Source organism: Sapajus apella, unplaced genomic scaffold (genome assembly GCF_009761245.1).
Source record: "Sapajus apella isolate SASKATOON/1434 unplaced genomic scaffold, GSC_monkey_1.0 scaffold26, whole genome shotgun sequence".
Lineage (NCBI taxonomy): Eukaryota > Metazoa > Chordata > Mammalia > Primates > Cebidae > Sapajus > Sapajus apella.
The window spans coordinates 24,384,202-24,410,033 of record NW_022436966.1 but is presented as its reverse complement, the minus strand read 5'-3'; the positions used below and the strand labels follow the sequence as shown (position 1 = coordinate 24,410,033).

General features: G+C 41.8%; 1 protein-coding gene across 4 annotated transcripts in view; it reads right to left on the bottom strand.

Annotated features, from left to right (window-relative positions):
- The window catches only part of LHCGR (luteinizing hormone/choriogonadotropin receptor), a 66,255-nt gene extending 42,020 nt beyond the window's left edge, over window positions 1-24,235 (bottom strand). The window contains exons 1-4 of one of the 4 annotated variants that reach the window (XM_032292158.1): window positions 24,022-24,235; window positions 6,280-6,351; window positions 4,215-4,289; window positions 806-880 (exon numbers count right to left, since the gene is read on the bottom strand). In XM_032292158.1, the coding sequence (XP_032148049.1) occupies window positions 806-880; window positions 4,215-4,289; window positions 6,280-6,351; window positions 24,022-24,188 (389 nt within the window). In that variant the 5' untranslated portion in view covers window positions 24,189-24,235. The remainder of the gene's footprint in view (window positions 1-805; window positions 881-4,214; window positions 4,290-6,279; window positions 6,352-24,021) is intronic. The other 3 variants (XM_032292159.1, XM_032292160.1, XM_032292161.1) reach the window with 3 other exon arrangements.
- Window positions 24,236-25,832: the final 1,597 nt, after the last annotated feature.

The window sequence follows — 25,832 nt, the reverse complement described above, 5'->3', positions numbered from 1 at the left end:
GAGAGCAAGACTGATGACGTGAAATAGCAGAGAGATATCCCTTCTCTCTGTTTTCCTATTTTCTGGTCAGTGATGGGAGGTGGGCTTTACATTCTCTGAAGAGTTTATGAAATTTAAGAAGAAAGAAAGGATGTCTGTGTTAGGGGGACTTCTTTGCGAATAGGGATGACTTGATATGTGAGAAGATCCATAGTGATAAATTCATAGATTTCAGGAATTTTGGTACTGCTGGCAAGGCAATGATTGTGGCAGGCTACAGTGGAACTCAATTTCTAATGTTAACTGATAGAGTTAATGGGAAGTAGAAAATAATGATTGAGCTTACATAGCACAATGTCTACCTTAAGGCAATACTTAAAAAGTTTTTATTTAGTGAACAAATGAAAAAAATGAGATAAAGGAGATCAGTAATTCTCAACCAGTGATAGGAGTCAAATCAGAATTGCCACTTTCCCTTTCACCTGCTCTCTATTCACCTTAGAGATTCTGATTTACCCTTCTTAAAATGTTGTGACCTCCATCTCCCATGCTCATTGTCAATGCCGAAAATTATTGCAAAGGAGTAATGTTCTTCTCAGGTGTATAGGACAGATAAAATGTTGGGAATCACTTACTTGTATGCAAAAGCACCCAGCATGGTGGTTGACAAGAAATGCCATTAAATTTAAATCAGAAGGCTGAAGAGGAACATGCAAATAGTGCTATGTATATGGTAAACAAAATCTTCCCAACCTCTTCCTTGTTTTGATTTTCATGAGATGCCCATCTTTTCCTCCCCAGTTGCTTAAAAAGGAAAATTTCTCACAAGTATTTTAATCGGGGAAGATTTGTAAATGCTCCCGGCTCAATGTGTATCAGATTTTTGGTGTTCTGGATCAGTCTGTAAAAAGAGAGGGGAAAAAAGGCAGCTGTTTAATAGATGTGAATTATTTGGAACGTGTGAGATCATGGTCACCAGAAGTTGCGGGCTGAAAATGGCATCAGTCAAAGGACCTTTATACGATTGGGAGGACCACTAGTGACTGGGGATGGAAATGGCTTGGTAAGAGCCGGTTCGCTATTTCCAGGAATCACTGCTCTCAAGCTTCTGAAGAGGCAGGTATAAGGATCAGAGCGGGGAGTCTGTCTCTGCACTCTCCTGCCCCTCTCCCCAACCTCAGATAGCACCAACATCCAGGGCTCCTGGCCAAGTAGATTCTGTCCCACTGTGGACTGCGCACACTGAGGGTGATGAGAGATTCCTCTCTCAGGAGAGATGAGCAAATTACCTACTCTCCCTTGTAAGCAAACTGGTCCTCTTCATATTGGCTGGCAACTACATGAGCAGTTATATAGAGGGGTACCAGTCTGTGGAATGGCACAAGGCAAAGGCCAGGGGCTTCTATTTGGGGGGATTTTATGCTCATTCTGTAGATAATTTGCTATGTGATGATGCCCAGCCTCCTAACTTCCTTGAGCTACTGTCTCTTCTGTAAAATTGGTATAATAATATTACATAGTTCTCCTGCCTCACAGGTTAGTAGGTTTTGAGTAATAGAGTAGGTAGAGGCAGGGCTTTGCAAAGTATAGAAGTACAGTCACTTATCACTGTGTTGTCATCCCTCCCCTCCAACTCCCTCATTCCCCTAATGACTGTGACCCTATAAAAAGTAGTTAATAAAAGGCAGTAAATGCCTTTGGCTTTCTTCATCCATGTGTCAGCCACCTGAGGAAATAATAATTCCTTTATTCTATAGAGAAAATGTAATGTATTGGTTAGGAGCATGGCCCCTGGAGTCAGCTTGGTTTTTCATTCTGATTTTACTGACCATATGACCTTGGATATGTCACTTAAAGTTCTCTGTGTCTTGGTTTCCTCATAGTGTTGTTTTTGGTAAATAAATATATGTGTCTGTTTCACAGTAAGGCCTCAACCGGTGCTAACGATAGTTATAATAGTTGCTGAAATTAGGAAGCTGAATGATTTGTCTTCAGTCACACAGCTGAGAAGTAGCAGGAATTAGATATGACCCAGTTTTCCTTACTCTAAGTTTAGTGCTTGTTCCACCACACTAAACTTACCCACCCCTTGTACCTGTTTCTGTCTTCTCAGCCCTTTTGATTCTTAGATGTGAGTGATTTTTTGTTGTAATTATTTCTACAACAACTAAGTTAAGCAATCATAGGCCATATAGGGCCTTATGTGGGTGGGATGGAAGGGACTTTTATCCCTAAACATCTTTTGGGCTGGGTGTGGTGGCATACATCTGTAGTACCAGCTATGTGGAAAGGAGGTGAGAGGATCACTTGAGCCCAGGAATTTGAGGCCAGCCTGGGCAACATCGTGAGACCTTGCATCTTAAAAAAAAAAAAAAAAAAGAAAAGAAACAAAAAATTAAATGAAATTTAATAAAAGACTTTTGAGGCCTGACCCTAGCCCAGTCATTCATTCATTTAACAAACATTTATTGGGCACCACATGTGGCAAGCATTGTTCTACATGCCGGGAATACAGCTGTGAACAAAGCAAAAAGAGCCTTCATGGTGCTAGCATGCTAGTTTTAGGGCCTTCTTTGGGAATCCATAAACTTTTCATGAGAGTGCTTCATGTTTCTTTCTGTTGATAAATGTTGCTTTGCGTCACGAGAAGCTTTATTTATCATTTGCTGTCCTGGTGGTTCTCAATATAAGTTGTGTTTTAGCATTACCTGGTAAGTCTGTTAAAACTGCAGCTTTCCAGGTCTGGGACAGGACTGTCATCTACAATTGTAATGAGCCCCATGAGTGATTCTGCCTCTCAGCTAAGTCCAGACTATGTTTTTGCACTTACTCATTATTTTGGATTTCTCTGTAATTGGTGAGTAGTCTTACTTCCCTGGCTCCACTGTTATCTCACGGTAGACATTTATATTTTACTTCCTCTGTATTCTAGTAGCATTTGGCCCTGTATTGGACACATGGTAGTTGCTCATGTATTTACCAATTATTTATTCTCTTTAGGTAATTATTCATTGGATCATTTATAGGGGGGCCTTGTGGTATAGTGGAAAATGCAGGAGCTTTGAAGAAAGCCTGGTATTGGATCCCAGTCCTGCCATGGTCTAAAACAATCTTGTCCAACCCACAGCCTGTGTGCCACATGTGGCCCAGGATGGCTTTGAATGCGACCCAACACAAGTTTGTAAACTTTCTTAAAACATTATGAGGGTTTTTTTTTTTTTTTTTCTGCTCATCAGCTATTGTTAGTATAAGTGTATTTCATGTGTGGCCCAAGACAAAAGACTAGATACCCCTGGTTTACAGTGTCACACTGGTCAAGTTTCTGTGCCTTTCAAAGCCTCCATTACTTCCCCTGAACAAAAGGGATAATTACCTCCACTCTGCATGGTAGCTGTGAGGATTAAATGACATAACATAGAATAAATGGCAAGCACAAGAGCTCAAAAAATGTTTGGTGCTTTTCCCCTTCCCTTACTTTTGAAACTCCAAAGTAGGTGAAGTCTGAGTGCTCTTCTGGAAGCTCAGGTTTGGACCACACAAAGCAGCAGTAGGAGGCCTGGTTTGGAAGTCACATGATTTGATTTCTAATTCCATCTTTGGCCCTAACTTGCTGTGTGATGTCAGGCAAGTTAGTTAATCTGTGACCTCTTTAGGCCACAGATTTATCACTTGAAAAAACTGAATTGAGTGTCTTTTCCTATCCTTTTTGTGATTTGGGGGAAAAATGAGACTTTGGCAAGGGTTGTTCCAAAACATCACAATAACAACAGCAAAACCCAACGAGCCTAACATACGCATGCCTGTTACACAGCTTTTACATTGTAGGTATTCAAGGAACGTTTACTGAATGAGTGAATGTACCCAGACAGCCCCCAATGAACCAATTTGTGATCTCTAAGCTCTTTTCCAAAGTTTTCCACTATCCCAAGTACACCATACCCTCCATTCCATAGGCAAGAGCTACTTGGCAGGACTTCACAATGTCAATTTTGATTTCTATCTTTGTGTTGTGATGTTTCAGAGTTTATACAGCTCCCAGGGAGAAGCAGTTGTCACCATAGCAACCTACAGGCCACTGCAGTGAGAAAAATTAGTGCCTGCCCCAACCTAGTAATTGCTGTAGTCTTTTCCTCTTGGATTCCAAGCAGTGGATGCTTGAATACAAATACCAAGGGGGCTCCAGCCAGCAAGGGTAATAGTGTACAGCAATAAACTGTCTATTAGCTGATGCTTACATTTCAGACAAATTGAGGAGGTTGTCAAAGGCATTAGCTTCTATCCTTTCCAGGGAATCACTCTGAGAGATTTCACTAGGGAAGAGAGGGAGGGAGAAAAGAGAAAGAAACATGAAAGAAATGACTGCGTCTGCATGATGATGAGCTGTGTATGTGACCCAACAACTGGGGACTCCACTGTGTCCCCTTGAGAAAAACAGGGATGTACAAATTGTCCTCACATCATAGAGTGCTAACATCTCCCTTTAGGAGCACTGATGGGCACCTACAACCCAGGTGTAGTTGAAATGCAAGTTTTAGTAAACCCTGTTTATGTGACAGGTTTTTTTCTTATTTATCTCTGACTCAGAGCCACAGATTGTTAGACTTGCATAGGCCCTTTGAGAAAATCTAGTCAGATTCCCTTGTTTTACAGCTCTGGAAATTAAGGCCCTGGGAGGAGAGGCAAATAGTATTTATATTAAGGTTCAAGACTAGGATGTGGATCTCTGGGTCTTAATTCTGTCACTCTAGTGAAGCTTTAATATGAGTTGAATCGTTTCCAACTCTTAACCCTTGGTTTCTTAAAATCTTGTGCTGAGGCTATTGCAAGGTAGTCAACTCCCGCACATGATATCCATCATGAATTATAATTATCTACTTCCTTGTTTGTTTTTCTCACCTGTGAGCAAATTGAGGACAGGGAGTATATTCTATTCACTTCTGAATCCCTGGTGGCTTCATATTGCTTGACACAGAGTTAAAAGTACAAATGAATGAATGAATAAGTGAATGGAGTAATGAATAATTGATGTTTTTGAAAAAGACACAAAAATAAAGGAACCAGCTTTGTTATATACGATTTGCAAGCATGTAGGTAATGTCAGTGTTTCCGTCAAATCCCAACATAAGCTACCATTTCCTGCCAGTTGAGAAAAATGTCTCAAACTCACAAAGTGTACATTTGCTTATTTCTAAGGTTAAGACTCACTGAAGACTTCAGACTTGATGAGAGCATTAGCCCACAGAAAGGCAGAGCCTAAGATAGCTAACATCTTTTTTGAACAACACAGGAATGTACTGCTCTTGGGCTGGTTCATCTTATTCCTGCCTAATGGTTTGCTTATTTAACTGTAGCTGCTTTTCTCAGTAGGAGGTCTTAATGTATTAAAAGTTATCAAAACTCAACATTCCAACCTGAGAGCAGAAGAGCATGGGTTAGGCTCAAGTAAACTGACATGTCTGTAACCTGCAGTGAATTTCCTATAATATGCACTAATTCTTGAAGAATTATTTTAAATATTCTAATTGCTTACCAATACCCTAAAGGGCAATAGAGGTTCCACAAGGAGCTAGGATTGATAGTGTAGCACCTTCTTTAGAAGTGCAAATCTGCTTCCAAAGTCCAGTGGATTAAGCTTAGAGATGCACTGTAAGAACTCAATGGCCATGAGGTCCTTTGACTCAGGCTAATATTAAGAAAGATGCTGGAATACTGGGCTCTTGAGAACATTTTCTCTCCAAGCATGGGAACTTTGGTCCTAGAAGCTGAAACCCAGGGGCAAATGATCGAAGTTACATCTGATAAACATGAGATCATATGGCATTATCGGGGTGCTTTACACTTTTGATAAGTGCCTTTCATCAATATAGTTATAAATGTTGTGTTTTGTCATATACTCATATTTTAGATATAAAGATTATCTTCTGATGCACAATAAACTTCTAACACATTTTTTTTCTATGTGGGTGTTATCTAAAAATGTGACACGAGAATAGATGCTCTAGCAGAAGGAGACTTTTTATGATTGGAATCTATCTTTTTTTCTGCTTAAAAGGTATATTATCACTTATAAAATACATTCAGTTCTTTGAAGCAAGGTTAATTATCTGAATTTTAATGACTTAAAAATCATACCTTTTCTTCAGAAATCTCTAGTTATTATTTGTATTACAAAGAAAAAAATATTCAAGTATCTTAAACACAATTTCTCTCCTAGAAAAATTATCCCCTTTCAACTGTGTTTTCTCTTAGAAAAAATTCATTATTTCAATTATGAATGTCTTTTGATATGCAGTAACTTACATTTTTATGACCTCATTAAGTCCTCTGAAAGCTTGAGATGGGATCACTTTGACAGGGAGGTGGGCGAGTGATCTAGAAAAGAAAAAAGGAAATCCAAGAGCTTAAGATTTATGATTCAGTGCCTTTAAAGTTCATGAATTAAGTGTGTATGTGTATGTGTGTGAGAGAGACAGAGAGACTTCAGCATTTCCAACAACTGGATTCAGGCTGAGGATTCTAACATATAAATGAAGAGATGTGCCATGACTTATTCTTGCTCTTTATCAAAGAGTATATAGTTTTGTGGTTAAGATTGTGAATGTTGAGATCAGACACGCCAGGGGATCTTCGCTCTCCTGCTACTTGGCTATGTGATTCTAAGCATGTTATTTATGCCCTCCAGTTCAGTTTCTTTGTCTGTAAAATTGTGATAATAATTCCTGCTTCACAGCGTTGTTGTGATGATTAATCAGGATTATCCATGTAAAGAACAAGGCTCAGCACCAAGTATATAGTTAAATAGTTCTAGAGTGGTCCTATAGACTTGGGAAGATGGACAAAAACTATGTTGAGTAGAGTGGAGAAATGAATGATGAAAATACAATTGGAAATTATGCAGGCAGGAGAACAGAAGATTAATTAAGAACATGCCTCTGTCTTGATCTCTACTATCTTTCTCAGGTAGCCTATTTCAATATTATCCCAAACAGACGACTTTAATCCTATGGTTAACTCACATGGGCATCTCATGTCACTTGGGGGGAATGTCTATGAGATCATTTCCTTCAGGAATTCACGTATTGTTCCACAGGAACAATCTAAGTATTCTTCAAATTGAAATGAAAGCTATGCTGTACTTAAGATTTGAGAAAAGAGTGACACTCAGAAATCTAAAACCAGCATAGGATGATGTGTGAATGCTAAAGGAACTGGAGGTTAAGATAACTCAGGAGAAAGCAACTGCAAGGCAGGGGTGAACATGCGGCCAACATTTATTGAGCATCTACAATAGCTTAATGTTTTGGCCCAAGGACTGGCAGAGAAGAAGGGAGTGGACAAGGATATTTCAGATGGGAAGTGTGTGTCAGGAATATGAGAACAAAGGTGAGAGATGCTGTCTTGTTTTTAACATGTCTATGCAGCGAAGACTGTTTTAAGCTGCTAGGAAAGAACACCTCCATGATGGGCAGATGAAAGTAAGATTTCTTACAGTCCCAGAAGGGACTTGCTATAGGTGTAAGCTGCCGTGTGAGTTATACACCATTTGTGACCTTATTTTACCCACAATGGTATGAGGTGGGTATTTCCCTTAGATAGCAGAAGAAATTGGGTCACAAAGAGATTAAGTAAACTGAACAAGGTTACAACCAAGCAGAATGACTCCAGACACCCATTCCCTGTGAAATACTGGGCCAAAGCATATCATTCTTAACCCACTGTCTTGGTGAACAAGGTGGAGGGACAGGCATTGTAACCTTGCTTCTCCTGAGAGGAAGCATGTCACATTCTCTCTATTCCTTCCACAAAGCAGTTTACCGGCTGTTCCTTCCTAGGTGCTAATGCAGAGGAATTTCAGAAATTTCGTTTCACAATAACATTTTCACTCAACAATCTCTTAGAAATGATACAACCTACAGAAAATAATCCAACTTTGGTCTCTGATTCTATTCCCGAAGTCATTCCCACCAAGCACATTGTTCAATACTCAAATTTATTTAACAAAGGATCTGAGAAGAACAGGGACAGTGTGGGGACAGGTCTTCTTGTGATGGCATATTTGCTTTCTGTATTTCTTCTGGAATCATGTTCGCTTGGCTTCCTGATTAAAAACACAGTTTTATTGCTCTCTGCACTGCCAAACCAATAAATTTCCAGAAGAGAAAGCTGTATTCCACTGTACCCCATGCAGCATCAATAAAACTGACAGCCAAATTCTGATTCCAGAATCTTTATTGCTGGGGATAATGCAGTGCAGAACATATTTTGGAGAGTGTTTACATAAAACCTTCAACAGAACCCTTCAGAGCTGTTTATTCATGCAAATAGAGCCCAGAAGCTGGAGTCTCTCAGCAGGCAGCCTCCTCCTCCAAATGGAAGCATGGTGTGACTCCCAGAGGAGCAGTTTGGTTCAGATTTGACCGGGAGGTTGCCTGAGCTTTTGATTGATGTAGGGAGGAGAGATGAGGAGCAAAGGTCGGACAGAAGTGCGAGAAACTGTAGATCATGCAACAGCAGTCTCCAGTGGCTACAGAAGCAGCCCTGGTGCAAGCTGAAATTTTGCAGCATTGATGTTGATGCTGCAAAGCAGGAAAGGCAGCAGTGGGGAGAGTAAAAATAGAGCCTCCCTTATAAAAGAGACACTAAAAGAACAGCAGGTGACTTTGTGGATGTGACTGGGTCAAGAGAGAGGCTTGGGGGCCAGGGAATGGGGAGAGAAGTGGGGTTAGGCAGGCGCACTGTGCTTGTCACAACAGTGTTCTTATGAAGCAACACAGAGAATGCAGTTCTGTGAATCCAAAGCCATTTTCCCTACTGACTTATGTTTTTATTTCAGAAATGTTACATCTTCATTTCTGATTTGTCTTTGGCTGGTCTCAGTTCCTAAACATTCAAGGGTCTGTCTCCTGAATTTATTAATAAATTTTATGACTTGTTAATAACTATCTGAATCTACTCCCTTTGAAGGTGCCCCACTCTCTAATGGATGCATCTATAATTCTTTCCATGATGCCAGAAACTTTTAGCAATGTGAACAATGATATTAATAACCCTGCAATTCCACTTGTATATACACTGAGAGAAATTATCAAACGGATTCTCAAACTGGCACAAGGAATCTTTTATAAATGTTTTCTTCACAGCATTGGGGCATTAGGGGATTGGAGGCAACCTGGGTGTCCATTACTAGACGAAGGAGTAGGTAAAATTTGAACAATGCACACCTAATTGAAGAGGAGAGCATGTAGAAGTGAGAGTCTAAAGGCACGTAGAATAGCACGGGTGGATCTTCAAATCATGAAACTGAGAGAAACAAGTGAGAGATTACTGAGATATAATACACTATTTGCAGAATTAAAATACATGTACATAAAACACTAGATGTTAACCTCCTCCTGCACATGAACATACACTAGGATTGTTATCTAAGGAGTTGAGAGGAACAGAAATGGGAGAAGGAGAGCAAATAAATAACTAAAAACAGACAGGTACTTTGAATAGACTAGTGATAATGTTACTTAAATGAAGAAATATGACCAGCTTAACCCTCTGTACCAGAGAGACAAATGGAAAATAAAAAAGTTTTATTTTGATGTATTGACTACCTGCTTGCTTACCTTTCTTCCTTCTCCTTCCTCTCTCCCTCCTTCTCTCCTTCCTTTTCTTTCCTTTTTTTTTTTAAGTTAGGCATACTCATATTCCAGTAATTTTGTGAACTACTGTGGAAAGGTCTAGTTGATATCGTTTGATATAGAGCAGAAGCCAAGGAGAACTGAGGGCAAAAATGCCTAAGGCAAGGACGTTCAGCAGCTCTGCTGCCCAGGGTCAAAAAAGGAATGAAAGCTATGCATATAGCAAAGAAAATAAAGGATGCACAGAGCCCTTTCTGTCTCAGCAAAAGAGGGTGGCACACCACAACTATGCACCCCAGATGGGTGGTAAAGAATTAGGATTACTGGGCAAATATGAGGTTAAACTTGCAAGGTGGAGAGTTCTCTCTTGAAAGGTGACAGCTGTGAAAAATATGGCTGTAGAACTATACAGCTACTTAAATTTATTATATTTTCACAGTCCTTTTTACAGTTTTGAAGTTTCGTTTTTAAATAAATTGACGATGCAATGCAGGTGGCACCTTGCCCAAGTGCCTTTGCCACAGACATTGAAACAAATGCTTCAATTGGATTACAAAAAACTGCATTGGCTTCCTCAGCTCTGGAAACTCCATCTATTCATTAATCCCATCTGCAGGTCCCCAGCCCTTTTAGTTGTGGGTTAAAGTTGAAATAGAAGCAGTCTGTACTCCTTAGGGCAGGAGTTAAGTCATTCACCCTAGTGTTGGGATCTTGGGATTGGTCATGACTCTAGTGAGTCTTGTGCATTGTCTAAACTGGACCCAATAATATTAATATTTGGAGGGCAGGAGTGCACCTGAAATACCTAACCACATGCTATGCTGGTGTTTGTTTTTGTCTTGATTTCTTATCCTGTAGCTTGCTTGGTCTCCCCAGAGTCCATCTAGGAGTAGGGCTCCTTCTAGTTCCTGCCTTCTCTTCTTCTGAGTCACCAGATCCTGGTCCCTCTATCTCTACCCCTTAGGGGACAGTGCTGCCCTAGAATACTTCCTGGTTGCTGTCTGGTTAGGATCAAGCTAGTGTCTCTTACTGCTTGGTTCTGACCTTCAAACTGGGGCCCTTGGCACAGATGGTGACCCTGTTTTGGTACTACCCAGTGGAGTTGGGCTAGTTTCTGTAGCGGATTCTGTGGTGGGCTACCCAAACCACTCTTCAGTACTGAGGCACCAGTTTCACCAACTGCTAGGAGAGAGTGGGTGGCTGAAGCTCTCAGCTCAGTTGCTCTCCTAGAATTATGCTTGCAGACTGATGTGGTTTGGGTCTGTGTCTGCCCAATCTCATGTCAAATTGTAATTCCCAACGTTGGAGGTGGGGCCTGGTGGGAGGTGATTGGATCATGGGGGCAGATTTCGCCTTTGCTGCTTTTATGATAGTGAGTGAGTTAGTGTGAGATCTGGTTGTTTAAAAGTGTGTAGCACCTCTCCTGTCTCTCTTCCTCCTGCTCTGGCCATGTGAAAATGTGCTTGCTTCCCCTTTGCCTTCTGCCATGATTGTAAGTTTCCTGAGGCCTCCCAGCCATGCTTCCTGTACAGCCTGCAGAACTGTGAGCCAATTAAACCTCTTTTCTTTATAAATTACCCAGTCTTTGGTATTTCTTTATAGCAGTGTGAGAATGGACCAGTATACAGACCAAGATTGCTACCTTGCTCAAGATTATGTCTTCTCTTTTGGGCAGCCTTCATCCAATGACTGGACAATGTATAGAATAAAGGCCCAGCCCCATGCCTTCAGGTGGGACTACTCAGAAGGACCATCCTATCTTCAGAGCTTCTTCTTGTCAACTCTTACCTGGGCCCTGACTTGACTCCCTTCCCAGCAAAATCCAACCGCAAAGTACTCAGTGCAGCTGTGTCGGAGTCCAGCGACAGGAAAATTTATAGCATCCAGATAAATCTAATTACCTTAAGGAAGATAATGCCACCTTATCATGTCCTCCCTAGTGGTTTCAAATGTCTCCTGGGTACTCAGGATTGGCTCTTGGGCCCCTCTTCTTTTTTTCCTTTTGAGTTTAATAACACAAATGGCCTTGGAAGGAGCCAATTTGCCCGGTTTAATTTTTTTCAACGAATCCTCAAAGTAATGTTACCTGGAGAGCTTCAGTCAGGAGGGCTCTAGTGTCTCTCTTTAAGAAAACAGAAGATTTGTTTTGTATGTTATATGTATTAAAAATTAAAAAAAAATCTGGAAATCCTTGCTTACAAAAACCTATCAGTTGGAAGACAGGCATTATCAAAGATTTCTTTGTTCTATAGAAGGATTTACTGCAGGGTTACTTTAAATAGCAAACTCCTTGGGTGAATGGAAAATAGAGTTCAGTGGACACACTCTCTCTTTTTAAAGACAGGTGTTGCATAAAGCAAATAACTGTAGGTTTCTCACCTCTCCTTGGTTTTTCAGAACTTGAGCACAAGATGTTTCCTAGGGCAGGAAGGCCTTCTGAGGCTCAGAGGCTGAACAGGCGCAGAGGGAAAGAAGAGCCAGGGAAGAAATCTAGCAGCAATCTGGGGTCCCCAAAGACTGTATAGGGTCTTTGGTCACTTACCAGAGCTTTTACTTTTTCTGCCCAACACATGGCAGAAGTGACATGTTTTTATTCACTACCTTCTAATTGTTTTTTTTAAAGCCATCTATATTATTGATTTAAGAAAGCTACAAACATCCATTTTCCACAGATACTTAGTTTATTGCTAGAGCTACATCCTGAATTCTAAAACACTACAAATCAGATGAAGGGAAAAAAGAGAGAAACCAGAGACAGTCAAAGCTTTTTTGCCTAATTAACTTGTTGAAATGGGAGGAGGTTTATTTAAATATTTAAATTCAAAAGAATTTGGTGTTTTGTATTTATTAATATCTTGTTCTACAATTAACAGTGTCTTAAGAAGTTCTGTGTTCTTTTCAAAGGTGCTCACAATTATAATAAACTTGCTTTCATCTTAGAATAAAGAATAGCTTTCTTCTTTTCAAATGATTTTAAATATTCAAGCTTTCAAAGGCATCGATCTATTTGGTGGCTTCATTACAGGGAATGTCTTCACTTACTGGCCTATTGTTTTCAGCATTTACCTAGAGAGAGCTAAGGCTTCAATGGTAACTGAAATATGAAGTTAGTATAGTTGAACATCCAATATGTGAAGCTTTACAGCAGAAAACTTTGGAACATACTTTAAAAATCCAGGTGGTTTTGATTATTATTGACTCCTCCCTGCACTTATTGTATTAGGCTCAAGGAATCAGAGTGAAAGGGTTGCTTACAAGCATCTGGTCCAACCCCTCACTTCACAGAGAAAGAATCTTAACTTCGGAAAAGGGAGATGAGTTTTTTGAAACCACATGGCAATTCAGAGGCAAATCTGGACTAAGGCAAAGGTTTCTTCATCCCTGGTTTGGTGCTGTTGTCCTCCACCAATCAAGTCACATCAGTACTGTTCATTTGGATGTTTGTTGATACACTCTACTACATGATCCTCTGTTTTTTGTGTGAAAACTTAGCCTCCTGAACAGAGCCATCAGCTTCTTGAGGGCATAGCTCAGTTTCAAGATGCACCTCAAATCCCTGTTTCTCCATGAAGCTTTGGAGCCTACCGGAATGGTTTTTCTCTTCCTCTATCCTCCTCTGCACTTAATGACTACACTATTTTTTTCCCCTTCAGTATTATTTGAGAATTTACCAGATGCCAGGCATGAACATTTCCTCTGTTCTCCCATTGAACACCCAGTCTCTGGTAGATTCTGCTTTCGCATTATCTCTTCCTTTACTTTATTCCTTATCTTCCGGCCCCTTTATTCCTTACCCACTGCCACTCTTGGCCATTATTTTCTCCATATGGACTATTCTAGAGTATCCTAATTGGTTTCCTCTCATGCCATCATTGCTTTCCCCTGATCAACCTAGATTACTCTTCCTGACAACTCCTGCTATGTCATTCTTATGTCAAATAGCTTCTGTGCCTCCCTCTTGGTTAACCTAACTATCTGCAAATGTCTCCGCCATGCATTCAAAGCTCAATCTTTATTCATCAGTTGTATCTGGCCCTTACGTAACGAATACACTGGACTTACACTGTTTCATATGGCAGCCATTAGCCATAGTGGCCACTGGGCAGTTGAAATATAGGCCAGTCTGAATCAAGATGAGCTGTAAGTATAAAATGCATACTGGCCGAGCGCAGTGGCTCATGCCTGTAATCCCAGCACTTTGGGAGGCCAAGGCAGGTGAATCACAAGGTCAGGAGATCGAGACCATCTTGGCCAACATGGTGAAATCCCATCTCTACTAAAATACAAAAATTGGCTGGGTGTGGTGGCCCGTGACTGTAGTCCCAGCTACTCGAGAGGCTGAGGCAGGGGAATTGCTTGAACCCAGGAGGCAGAGGTTGCAGTGAGCCAAGATCATACCACTGCACTCCAGCCTGGTGACAGAGTAAGACTTCATCCCACACACAAAAATAAAAAAATAAAGCATACCACATTTGAAGACTTGGTAAGAAAAACAAATGTAAAATATCTCAGTAATTTTTGTATTGATAACATATTGAAATGAGAATATTTTGTACATACTAGACTAAATGAAATGTTTTATTAATTTCACATTTTGAAAACTTTTAAAATGTGGGCACTAGAAAATTGAAAATTACTTGTGTGACTCACATTATGTTTCTACTGAACAGCACCTCCCTAGACAAATCAAACTATTTGTACTTCCTGAACTTGACTCACACTTTCCTGACGTCATTCATGGTTCCTGTTGTTTGGCACATCTCCCTTCTTTGCTGGTCAAATTCTATCCTGGATTAAAGGTCCATCTCAGGCACCACATATTCTATGGAAGGGGTCTTCGTCACCAGTTGCACTTGCTTTGTCTCTTGGAGCCACATAATGTGGTAGTTAAGAATGCATACTCTGGAGCCAGCCTGGGTTCAAATCAAAATTATTCCACATCTATAAAATGTGTATAAGCTAAAAAAAATATATGTTTACATAATATAGCATGCAGTACAAGATAAGAACTCAATAAGTATTTTTATTAATAATTCACAGGTGCTCACTGTCAAAGGGTTAGGCTACCTAGACTACATTTAATGACATATCTATTTCCTTGGCGGGGGTAGGGGTGGGTGGGTTCCATACTTTGGAACTGATTTTTCTGTTTGTCATGGGTCAGTCACCTTTAAGTCTATGGCATGCCTATGGCTTGTTCCTAACTCTTGACTCTGCTCTGATTAGTACAACTGAGAGGGAGAATAAACACTCCCAATTGGTACCTTTCTTTTGGGCGCAGATATCTCTGTCAGGCCTTGTCTGATGGTCTTTTTAAGACATGATAAAGAATAACCTTCCCTTAAATATTTCAACTCTAGAGAGCCACTCTGCAGATTTTGCATTCAAGCATTGATTGTTTTAAAGTTAAGTCAGTCGAAACTTTCCCATTGGAAAATGCAATTTGAGTGACTGTCCTCTAAGACAGCCATTCCAGAGCACCCAAGAAGTTGTGAGGAGTTTATGTTTTATCATGTGAACCAAGATGTTAAGAAGATTCTCGGACAATGGATTTTTGAAGTCATTTGTGCAACAAGTAAATTAAAAATATAAAGCCTCAGAGGAAAATAGTACGTATATATAAGCCTTTACTCAAACCCATTTAAGGTTTTCTAAAGAAACAAAGCAAAATAACCCAATCTCTGTCTCTTTAAACTAGAATTCGAAGAGCAATAATATAACATGACAAGAATAACTCTGGTAAATAAAACTACATGTTGGATTCTCCCTGGGGAATGTCTGCATCATCTGTAATGATTTCTTGAAAATATTTTTCAGAAGCAGAGAATATTATGTTGTCAAGGCAGTGACATTACAGATATGGTTCAGGAAGCTCTTTCATTAAAAACTTTTCTTTCCCAACACTGAAAAACTTTTTTTTTAAGTAAATGTGTAAAATCTGGTTGCAACTGATATGCTACATACTTTTATTATTTTTCATTTCTCTTTCTCTTTCTTTTCTTTCCTTCTCTCTTTCTTTTTCTTTCTTTTCTTTCATTCTTTCTTTTTGAGGCAGAGTCTCGCTCTGTCGCCGAGGCTAGAGTGCAGTGGCGCAATCTTCGCTCACTCCAACCTTTGCCTCCCGGTTCAAAAGATTCTCCTGCTTCAGGCTCCCGAGTGGTTGGGACTACAGGCATGCGCCACCATGCCCAGCTGATTTTTTGGTATTTTTTAGTAGAGACGAAGTTGCACCATGTTGGCCAGTCTGGTCTCAAACTCCTGACTTCAAGTGGTCTGCCCACCTCGGCCTCCCAAAGTGTTAGGATTACAGATGCGAGCCGTTGTGCCTGAGAATGGGTGGTGCCTGAAATTCCTGGCGTGTGTGCCTTCACTTTTTACTAACTCATCCCCTCTGGTAGCCATCATTATCAGGTTGCCTGTATCAAAAACATCCCCTTCTCTGGAAGTACCTCAGAGCTGATTGCATTATGGTGGAAGAATCTTGCTGACTGAGCAGATTGATTCTATGCTGGGTGTGCATGGGTCAGTCAGTTTCTTCTTTTAGGAATTTGAAATTTATAATAGAGAGACAGAGAGGAGTCGTCTTTGGAACGGACTCATTGTAAATCTAGGGAGAAGCTCCCTGTGCTCCTTTTGCTAAGATGCCAGATATTCTCCTCACATCTTCACAGCATACTTCTACCTCCTTATCCTTCTATTAAGTTAATCGCTTATGATTAAAATTGTCAGAATTGATTTCTGGTGCTTGCAAATGAAAAAGGACTTAGCTAGAGCCCCACTCAAGGTTTCCAGGGTGAAGTAATCCACTGTTCTATGGACAGTTCATAACACAGGGCACATACCGATGCTCAGTGAGAGAACTGAAAGCTTTGAATTCTGATTGCTCAGTGGCCTCTCTAAGCTGGCTAGAACTGAGCTTATGGGGAGCCATGTTAGCCCCGCTGCTCCAATAATGACCCTTAAAGCATTACACAGTTCAAATGACACTTTCACCAAGGCTTCTTTGTTATTCTGGCTAGAAGAGATGATTCCCTGCTCTGAACTTCTATCTTGTTTATGACCTTTATCTGGCATTTATCACATTCTCCATTTCTCTGTAGTCATTTGAGAACAAGATCCCTCTTCTATATCTGGAAGACTATAAGCTTCTGGAGGGCAGAGATGCTGTCTTTGGATCCTGTATGCTATCTTGTACATTTCAGTACATAGTTCCTGAATGGCCAACAAGTCTCACCTGAAGGTTTTCTGTGTGTCCAGTCTGAGGCTTCGGGATGCGGAAAGCGGGGTGGGTTGCGGGGGAGCGGCAGGGAAATCTAGAATGGGTTTGGATGCTCTAGCTGGGCAGACAGGACTAAAACCAGCCTATAATCAGGTATTAGGAGGTATGTGTCAGGGGCAGGGACAGCTCAGTCTGGGCTGAAAAGGCCAGAAATTAGACTCAACGCAATAATGAGCTCTGCTATTTTGGGATTCTAACTTACTCACTTTCCAGGTTGAGAAGACATAGTGGGTTATTTTCTCTAATTAACACCTCCCAGGAACAAAACTCTTTCATCAGGCTTGCCCCTTGGATGACAGATACTTACTGTTCAACCTCACATATGGGCTGTGGGTTTTTTAGTCTTCTCTGCATCATCAGATTATTACAGTAATACCTTGTAGTTATATGAAAACTTTATTTCCATACTTTTGGCTTTTTTCTTTGGTCTCATTTATCTTCGCTATATCTGCCCCCACTCAGGGTCATGAATCATCATATGTCCCTTTTACAGACAGCAGAGAGATTTTATCTTTGAGCCAATACTTACAGTGCAAATTAGGGAAAGGGGACCTGGTGCTAGAACCCAGTCTGTCCTACTGATCAGTTTGAATAATTTGGGGACTGCGTTGGACCCTATCTTGTCACACCAGAGCATCCCCACCTCTGTGAGCTCAGAAATGCTGTCTGCTGCTGCTTATGAGGTGGAATTAGGAACCCAGGAGTAGCGTAACCTCATTGCATCAGAGTCAAGGACAAATGTAACAGCAGCAAGGGATTAAATCTTCATTCTGAAAGTTGAGTTTTATTTATAAATTGTACTTTTCTGAATTTGTCTCAGGTGGCATTAAAGAGCCGAGGTTCAGGGCCACATAGCCGCTGTGAGTGGTTTGCTAGGAGGGGGTGTCATCTCCCAGTGAGGCAGAAGCTGGGAGTAAATGAGGACCCTGTGGAGGAGCAGCAAGAAGCTGTCCACCAAGTCAGAAAGCCCACCTGCCTGGTGGGTGGGATTATTTTAATTCATTTCATAAGAAAAAAAGCTGGTGGGAATTTGCTAAAATCTGCATTAAATATGATTTTTCTGCAGCCAAGGGGAGCTGCCGGAACAAAGCACATATGCTCCCATGGAGCCAGCCCTCTCGGCTGTGGAAGTGAGCAGCAGGGCTTCTCTTCACCACTGTGACTCAACTGGCTTTAAAACCTCGAGTGTAAGATCAGAGTTACACATGGCCGCCAAGACACCATTTGGTGCAGTCACTCTGGGAGATTATATTTTGGAAAGAGACTTTTCTTGCCTCATTTTAAGACATGAAAAGAAGCCAATTGAGGGACTTAGGAAGAAGATAGAGGTGGGCAAAGGAGCAGAACTGGAGCCTTGAATTAATCTGATTTACTGCTTTTGAAATTAAAAAAAGAGAAGAAAAAAACCCAAGGAATTATTGCTCTCCAATGAGGAGGCTGGGTCCAATGCCAAGGGGATCTGTGTGTGAACCTTTTGGCTCTACACTTGAGTTAAGATTTTGGGAACTCTGTTGCTTTTTTTTTTTTTAGGGTCTTGCTAGGGGCTACCATTCATTTTCCCCAAAAGAGTGATTTTTAAACAAAATCTAGTGCTTCCTGAGCTTGTCGCTAGGAGTCTGTGTATCAGCAAGGTCAGGTTTGAGTTGCCTTGAAGGCATGGCTGGGAGAGCTGAGTCAGAACTAAGGTTCAAGATTAACCTCAACCTTGGGCCTTTGTTTCTTTAGGGGTGGTTGTGGTGGTGGTGGTGGGGGTGGGCTAGGGAGGTAGGACATGAACTTTCTTAATTCAGAGATTTTTTGGCTGGCCCAGCTTTAGGAAAGCTGAGTGTAGGGCCAAGCTGTCTTACTTGCAAGACTGTGGTAGTCTTGTTTCTGTCTGTGGATTCTTTCCTGGGGGCTGTTACCTTGTGTCCTACAGCAGGAGCTCATCTTTCTCAATTCAGGCTGCTTTGGTGGTTTTTGTTTGTTTTCAGTTTGTTTTTATTAAGGGATCTTGGGCCAGGAATTGATTCTTCCCTACTGAGTGCGTCTAAAAAATAAAATGAAAACAATCTAGATGGAATATACTAATATAGGTAAACTTCAAAGTTGATATGTCTGCTATTTCCCATTCAAACAATAGACTGGAAGTCTACAAATTCTATTATAGGACCTGGATGCTGACATAACACAAATAACTCCCTTCACAACCTATAGCATTTTCTTACTTCCCTATTTCTAAAATGGAGATTTAAAAAATGAGATTTAGATGTAATACATGCTAGCTAATGTAGGCATCCTTCTTTTTTTGTATGAGTTACTTGTTCCTATTCAGCTATCTACTCAGTTTAATCATGAAACTCAGTAAACACTTTAATTATACACACGTGAAATTCTGGGAACCCTGAGTTGAATAACACCTCTTCAGGTGGTTCTTACTCTGGCACAATGATTCTGAACCAAGGGGTGGGGGAGGAATTGCCCCCTGGCCCCTCCAGGGGTCATCTGGCAAATGTCTAGAGATACTTTTGGTTGTCACAATTTGGGAGGGCAGTGCTCCTGGCATCTATCAAGTGGGAAGCATTCTACAAGGTACAAAACAGCTCCCATAACAAAGAATGATCTGGCCCCAATTGTTAGTATTATTAAGATTTAGAAACCCGCTCTGGCAGAAGAGGCACATGTTGAACAAATGGTTGCATTATGCTGGGATATGTGCAAAAATACATGTAAGCCCAGGATATTCAAATGACTATGTGGAGGGGTAAGCTGGAAGTGGAGTGGGGTTGGGGCGGTGGGCATCAGGGAAGGCTTCATGGGGAAGTGACTCCTAATCATGGTTTTTACTTAACGCCTTCGCAATGAATCATCAAAGAATTACTTTCATTGAAAGCTTATTAGTCAAGAACTCCATATTGGGATTTTTCTTTTTTTTTTTTTTTTTTGGCACAACCTCTGGGTAATCAATGCTCTCTAATAACTTTATGTCTTCTCTTAAAAAATATTTCAAGCCTGGGAGAGGGATACAGATGGAAGAATTTATTCAACCTTGTTCCTTGCTTCTCAGCAGGGATCTCTAGTTGACTTTAACATGTGGTTCTTCCACCAGGACTCCTCTTTAAAGCTTCTTAAAACTTGGCCCATGAAACCTTCCCTGGGAGATTTCTGTTCATAGTGATTAATTCATTCTCTGAATTCCTTGGACCCTGTTGTCTCTCTCTACACCCACACCAGTCTCTTGGGGATATGCTTCCACAGAGACTTTGGGCTCCTCAGGGACAGGAACCACACCCTTTACATGTACGTCCCTTTATGGCATTGAACATTGTTTTGGACCCTGATTTACACTGCAGGTGAGAAGAACAGGAAGACACTCAAAAAAGATGTCAGGAAAGAGTAACACTGGATTGATATGAACATTGTATTAGGTTGGTGCAGAAGTAATTGCGGTTTTTGCCATTGAAATTAATGGCAATTACTTTTGCACCAAGCCAGTATCTTGCCAAAGCCTCTGGATTATGTCTTATGGCAAAGTCTAAAAGTTTAATTTCTGTTCAGTAGGTACAACATGCAAAAAAAATAAATTGCCGTAATTATTATTAGCATTTTCTTACTAACAGATTTTTCAGAAGCTGTTTCCATATCAAGCAGATCAACCTTTCTGTTGTCATAGAGACAAAGATCTTTATATAACCATGGGCAAGGTGAGAGTTTTTTCTTCCCCTCTTTCCAGTTGCCTAGAACTAATAAGAAAGGAGAGGAAATTTTTTAAATCAATTTTTTTCTTTCATTTTTTTCCCAATTAAAACAAACGAAATGTGGGAGGCCATTTTTTTAATCACATTTTGGATTTTAAGTACCTATGTTTTTCATAAAATATGGAAGGGGAGGAAAGATTTGGATGATGCCATTTTCAAAATTTGTAAGCAGTGGGCTTGTCAGTGATAAGCAGTTGTTATCCATGTACCTTGGGATTTTTTCTTCTTCTTAAACCAAATAGTGAACTTCAGATGAAGGTCTTAGGTTACTAGGGGCCCAAATGACTGAGGCATAAACTAGCATCTATTGAGGGGTTGATACTGAATTCCAAGGTGCTCTGTGGAATTGCCTCCTCCAGCCCTGAGAACTTGGAGTGCTCCCCTTCTCTCTGCAGAGGCAAAGTCTATAATAATTTAGTGCAAGACCACATCATCTTCTCTTGGAAGCCTTATCTCATAATTTAAGCTTTCATTTTTTTTAATGAACTGATAATTTGCCATTTATAGCAGTTTTCTGTGGCATAATTACTGTTTATCATTTCATGCATTCACCATCAAGAAAAGAGGATTTCATTATGAACCTGTCCACTTTTCCTGTCCTTTGCCTTAATATTGAGCTATTTCTTTACCCAAAGGTCTTCTTCCCTCAGGACTCAAAACTACCCTTATTCGTTCTAAGACTAACATTTCCCCTATGTTGTTAGACTGATGTTCTCCTCCTACCCCCACTGAGATCCCACTCTAACAATTATTAGTCTTTCCTCATTCCCTGTATCTTTAGTCTGTCCTCCATGGATTCCTTCTTCCAGTCTTCTTTGAGGAAAAAAAATCTTCCTCAATTCTGCTTATTTTCCATCTACCTCTGGATTTAGGATTTTAATTTTTGCCTTTTTGCAATAAATAGATGTTATACATGCTTTGGGGGGATGGGGAACAGAAGTGTATGGCACAAAGACATTTAAAATATACTTTTTCCTGTCTCCCTGGAGAGCTGTGCCTTGGTTCTCAAGCTTCAGTATGCATCAGAATCACTTGGAGGGTTTGTTAACATGTAGCCTGCCGTACCCCACCCCTGGAGTTTCTGATTTGGTAGGTTGGGGCTGGGGCCTCAGAATATGCAGTCTAGCATTTCCCAGGTGATGTTCATACTGCTGGGCTAGGACCATATTCAGAGAAATATTGCCTTAAAGTAACAACCCTCTCTTTGCTTAACATGCACCTCTCTTGTCATATGGATGTTGATGTTGTTAACGTGTGCCAAAAGTCATCCTGGTTTGGCTTGCATAGGTTCATCCTCCACAGAGTGACAAGGGCCTCTCCTGAAAGATGAGGGCATCTCTCAACCATCTAGTGCTCAGGAAATACAACCTGGTGAGGGTCAGCATGGGTGGCTAAGGAGGCTAAATGACTGGCAGAGGATGTTCCTGGTGGATGCTCAGGGTATCCACCCCCAAACCCAGTCAGCCCTGCCAAATATTTCTGAGGGGTTCTAGGATTCCTGAAACCCTGCTGGGAGGCAGCAGGAGAAAGTGTTTTTTTTTTTTTTTTTTTTCTTCAGACTTTTCCAGGGAAGGGTCCTCTCCTGAGAACAGCACGTGGCAGCAGGAGCCCTTAAGAGATCTCTCTCACTGAAAAGCTGAATTGAAAAGGACCTGGGGCTTGGCCCACCCAATCATGCCCACAATGGGAGTTCTTCACTCAGTACTAATTTTGGAAAAACTGAGTGTGTACGAGTGTGTGTGTGTGTTTTATTAAGAAAGCGGTAGTTTTCTTACAAAGACAAGCAAATATAAAAAGATAATGAATAGATAAAATCCTGAACTGCTACTCAATAGCTGTGGGACCTTGAGCAAGTTATTCTTTCTCTTTGGATCTCAGTTTCTTCTAATCTGCATGATAAGTAGTAGGCAAGTGAGAAACTCTGCTAGTGGTACAGTCATGCAGAGGAGCAACACGGCAGCTTGTTGGGGATGGACCAGGGCTGGAACTTGGAAGGCCTGTGCTATGGATTTGTGAATTGATGGAAACAAATTCTATCAGCATGGTCCATTCCTTCATGGAATGGAGCTGACAAGATAATTAATTAATATAAATCCCTCAACCCTTTAACTGTATCTCTCAACCACAGTCATTCCCAGAAGGCCTTTAACTTTTCCACTGGAAGAAGCCCGGCCTTCTGGGAATGATTGTGGTTGAGAGGGTTAGGGAGGGTGAGCCTTCTCTATGAAACAGGCTGTTGGGGGTTCAAAGGAAATGGCAGAGGGGGTGGTCTCCTTCCTTCCCCAGCACAGAATTCCATCATGTCTAATGGTTAGGAGATGATCAAGACCTCTACCAGCCTTTTAGATATTCTTGTCTTTTTTTCTTTCTTTTCCTTCCTTTGAAGGAAAAGAATTGAGATGTAAATCCTGTACTATAGAATTTAAAGTGGACAATGCAATGGTTTTTAATATGTTCACATGCAATTGTCACTACAATCTAATTTTACAAAAGTTTCATCACCCCCTCACCCCATACCCATTGATTGTAGTCACCCATCCACCCCCTCACCTCGGGCAGCTACTAATCTACTTTCAGTTTATCTGGACATTTCATGTAAATAGGATTATAAAATATGTGGTACTTTTTTTTTTAAACGGGAGAAGGAGACCTGATGACCCCCTGATACACTAGCACTAAAGGCTCCCCTTCTCCTCTTGACCTCATCACCCTGGAATGAACGCCCTCCACCTGCTTGCTGATATATACAATCCCTCAATCAGGCCTGTGAGTGTGGAGGTGGTGGTGGTGGTGCACGGGGTCCGGTGGCTGGGCATGGGGCCTTTGGTCCATTTGACCATGAGACCCAAGTGCGAGCACATCTGGGCCCCGTGGAGCAGCGGCTTGTATGCTCACTAAGAGGCCCGTGTGACCGCGCCAGCAGTTCCAGTTGACAGATTAGGTCACCCTTGGCCATAGGGCCTGAGCACTCCATTCCTAGAGGACCACAGGGTGCCAGAGCCCACATTCATCTTCCCTGACGTGGCTGGCCCAAGGCTCAAAGGCCCATGACTTCTCTGGCAGAGACAGCGGCTGGTTGAGGAGCATCACACCCATATTCCCTTCCAGCAGCGGCAGAGAGCAGGCCTTCTCCTGAGGCTCCTGAATAGTTCTACTCTCCAAGCCGCAGCGCCACCCCGGGGTAAAGAGCCGGGGCTCTCAGGGGCATGGGGTTGCAAAAACTACCACCAAGCTTTGAGTTCTCATCACCCTAAAACGTGGGGGAAATTTGATAGGGCAAAGCGTCTTTGTCCAAGCTTGCAGGGAAAGGGGGCCACAAGAGAAGGGAGGGAAGGTGACACAGAGCGACTGAGGGTCCTGCATCGAGGGGGCCGCGACGGGAGCGCTGTGTACTCACAGTCGAGTGAGAGCGGCCCCGGGGCCGGGGCAGCGCAGGGCGCCGTCGGGCGTGCAGTTGCAGGGCTCGGGGCAGCAGCGCGCCTCGCGCAGCGCTCGTGGCAGCGGCGGCAGCGGCAGCAGTAGCAGCAGCTTCAGCAGCTGCAGCGCCAGCAATCGCTGCTTCATGGCTGGCGAACTGGGCTTCTGCGGCTTGCCAGTGTCTCGGACGGCCTCGGAGTGCGGCCCGCACTCCTCTCCCCGCCTCTTGACCTGCCCTTCCACACACCCTTCCCTGCCGGCCCGCCCCTGCCGTCCCCTCTTACCGCGCACCCCGCTGAGTCTGCTCTGCCTCGATCTGATCTGCGTGCCCAGTGACCCCATCACCTCCTTCCTGCTACTTTCCCTTGTCTTGTTCCCTACCACCTGCAAATGGTCCTCGCTATAGGAGGCAGAGAGATTTATTTGGCTTGGTCCTGTATCTCTTCTATAGATTGGAAGGTCACTGACAGTAAAATCCAATTCAGATTTATTTTTATATTCCTCTGGTTTCTGCATGATAAGTCCTCAGTAAAGATTTGTTGAATGAATGAATGAAACAGCATAATACTGGTCTGGCTGCCCCATAGAAGGCCCAGGATAGGTTAGACCTTGTAACAGGGGCTCTGCCTCACCTTACGTCTAAGCTCCACATATGTTTTGGATTAGAGCTAGGGCATTCTGAGTTGGGTGAGCTGATACTTCCAGAAACCTCTTTTATTTCATCTGTGAAAGCGTCCGATAGATACTCGCTATACCCACAGCAGAAGGCATAAGAGTGCACAGCTCAGGCAGTTCTCCTCTCCTTTATCCTTGGCCCCTAATCCTTTCTTGTCTCTCTAACCAAATCCTTCCATTCTACAAGTAATCACTTCCCATCCTCCCTCCTACCCCAGTAATTTCTCTTGGTGGTAGGTGCTTTCTTCTTTATGGTATAGCTATTTGGCTTGGTCCTGTATCTCTTCTATAGATTGGGAGGTCACTAACAGCAAAATACAATTCAGATTTATTTTTATATTCCTTCTGGCTTCTACATGGTAAGTCCTCAGTAAAGATTTGTTGAATGAATGAATGAAACTGCGTAATACTGGTAGCGGTTGCCCCATAGAAGGCCCAGGATAGGCTAGACCTTGTAACAGGTGCTCTGCGTCACATCATGTCTAAGCTCCACATTGAACTAGCAGGGTGTTTACAATGAGAAGAATGTCCTGAGAGATATATGGCTTCCCTCAAGTTACATGGTTTTTAAGTAGTGAAACCTGGAACTCATGTCTATCACTTACCCCATCTCTCACCATTGTAAAAAACTGCCACGTGACCTACATACCAAGGGACTTAGGAAGGAGACAAAATTTTATGGTAATCATGGGGATGCATAATATTCCCTCTTTGATTTGACCATTCCTTCCTTCCTAGGACTCTTTTTGGATTCTAGAAATCCTAGCAGTTTTGCAGGAAGAGGAGGGCTCTGAAAGCTGGGAAGGCATCTGAGGCTATAAAGAGAGGAAACATAATAGGTTTCTTTCATTCTGAAGCAAGCTTTCAAGAGTGGGCTCCCTCTTTCACCATTCTACAGTCTCTTGCTCAAGGAGGATAGATTATTATTATTTTAAAAACTCGTTTGGCTTTGCCCATATCGTGCTAGATGGCACAAAAACAATGCTTATGTCTATAATATTGTTTTCTCTGGATCCTCTCATCAACTGCTTTATCTGATGACTCCTCACCCTTTAATACCTCTGCATGGGCTGTTCCCACTATCTTCTCTTCCTTTTCCGTTATTCCATTAGATAG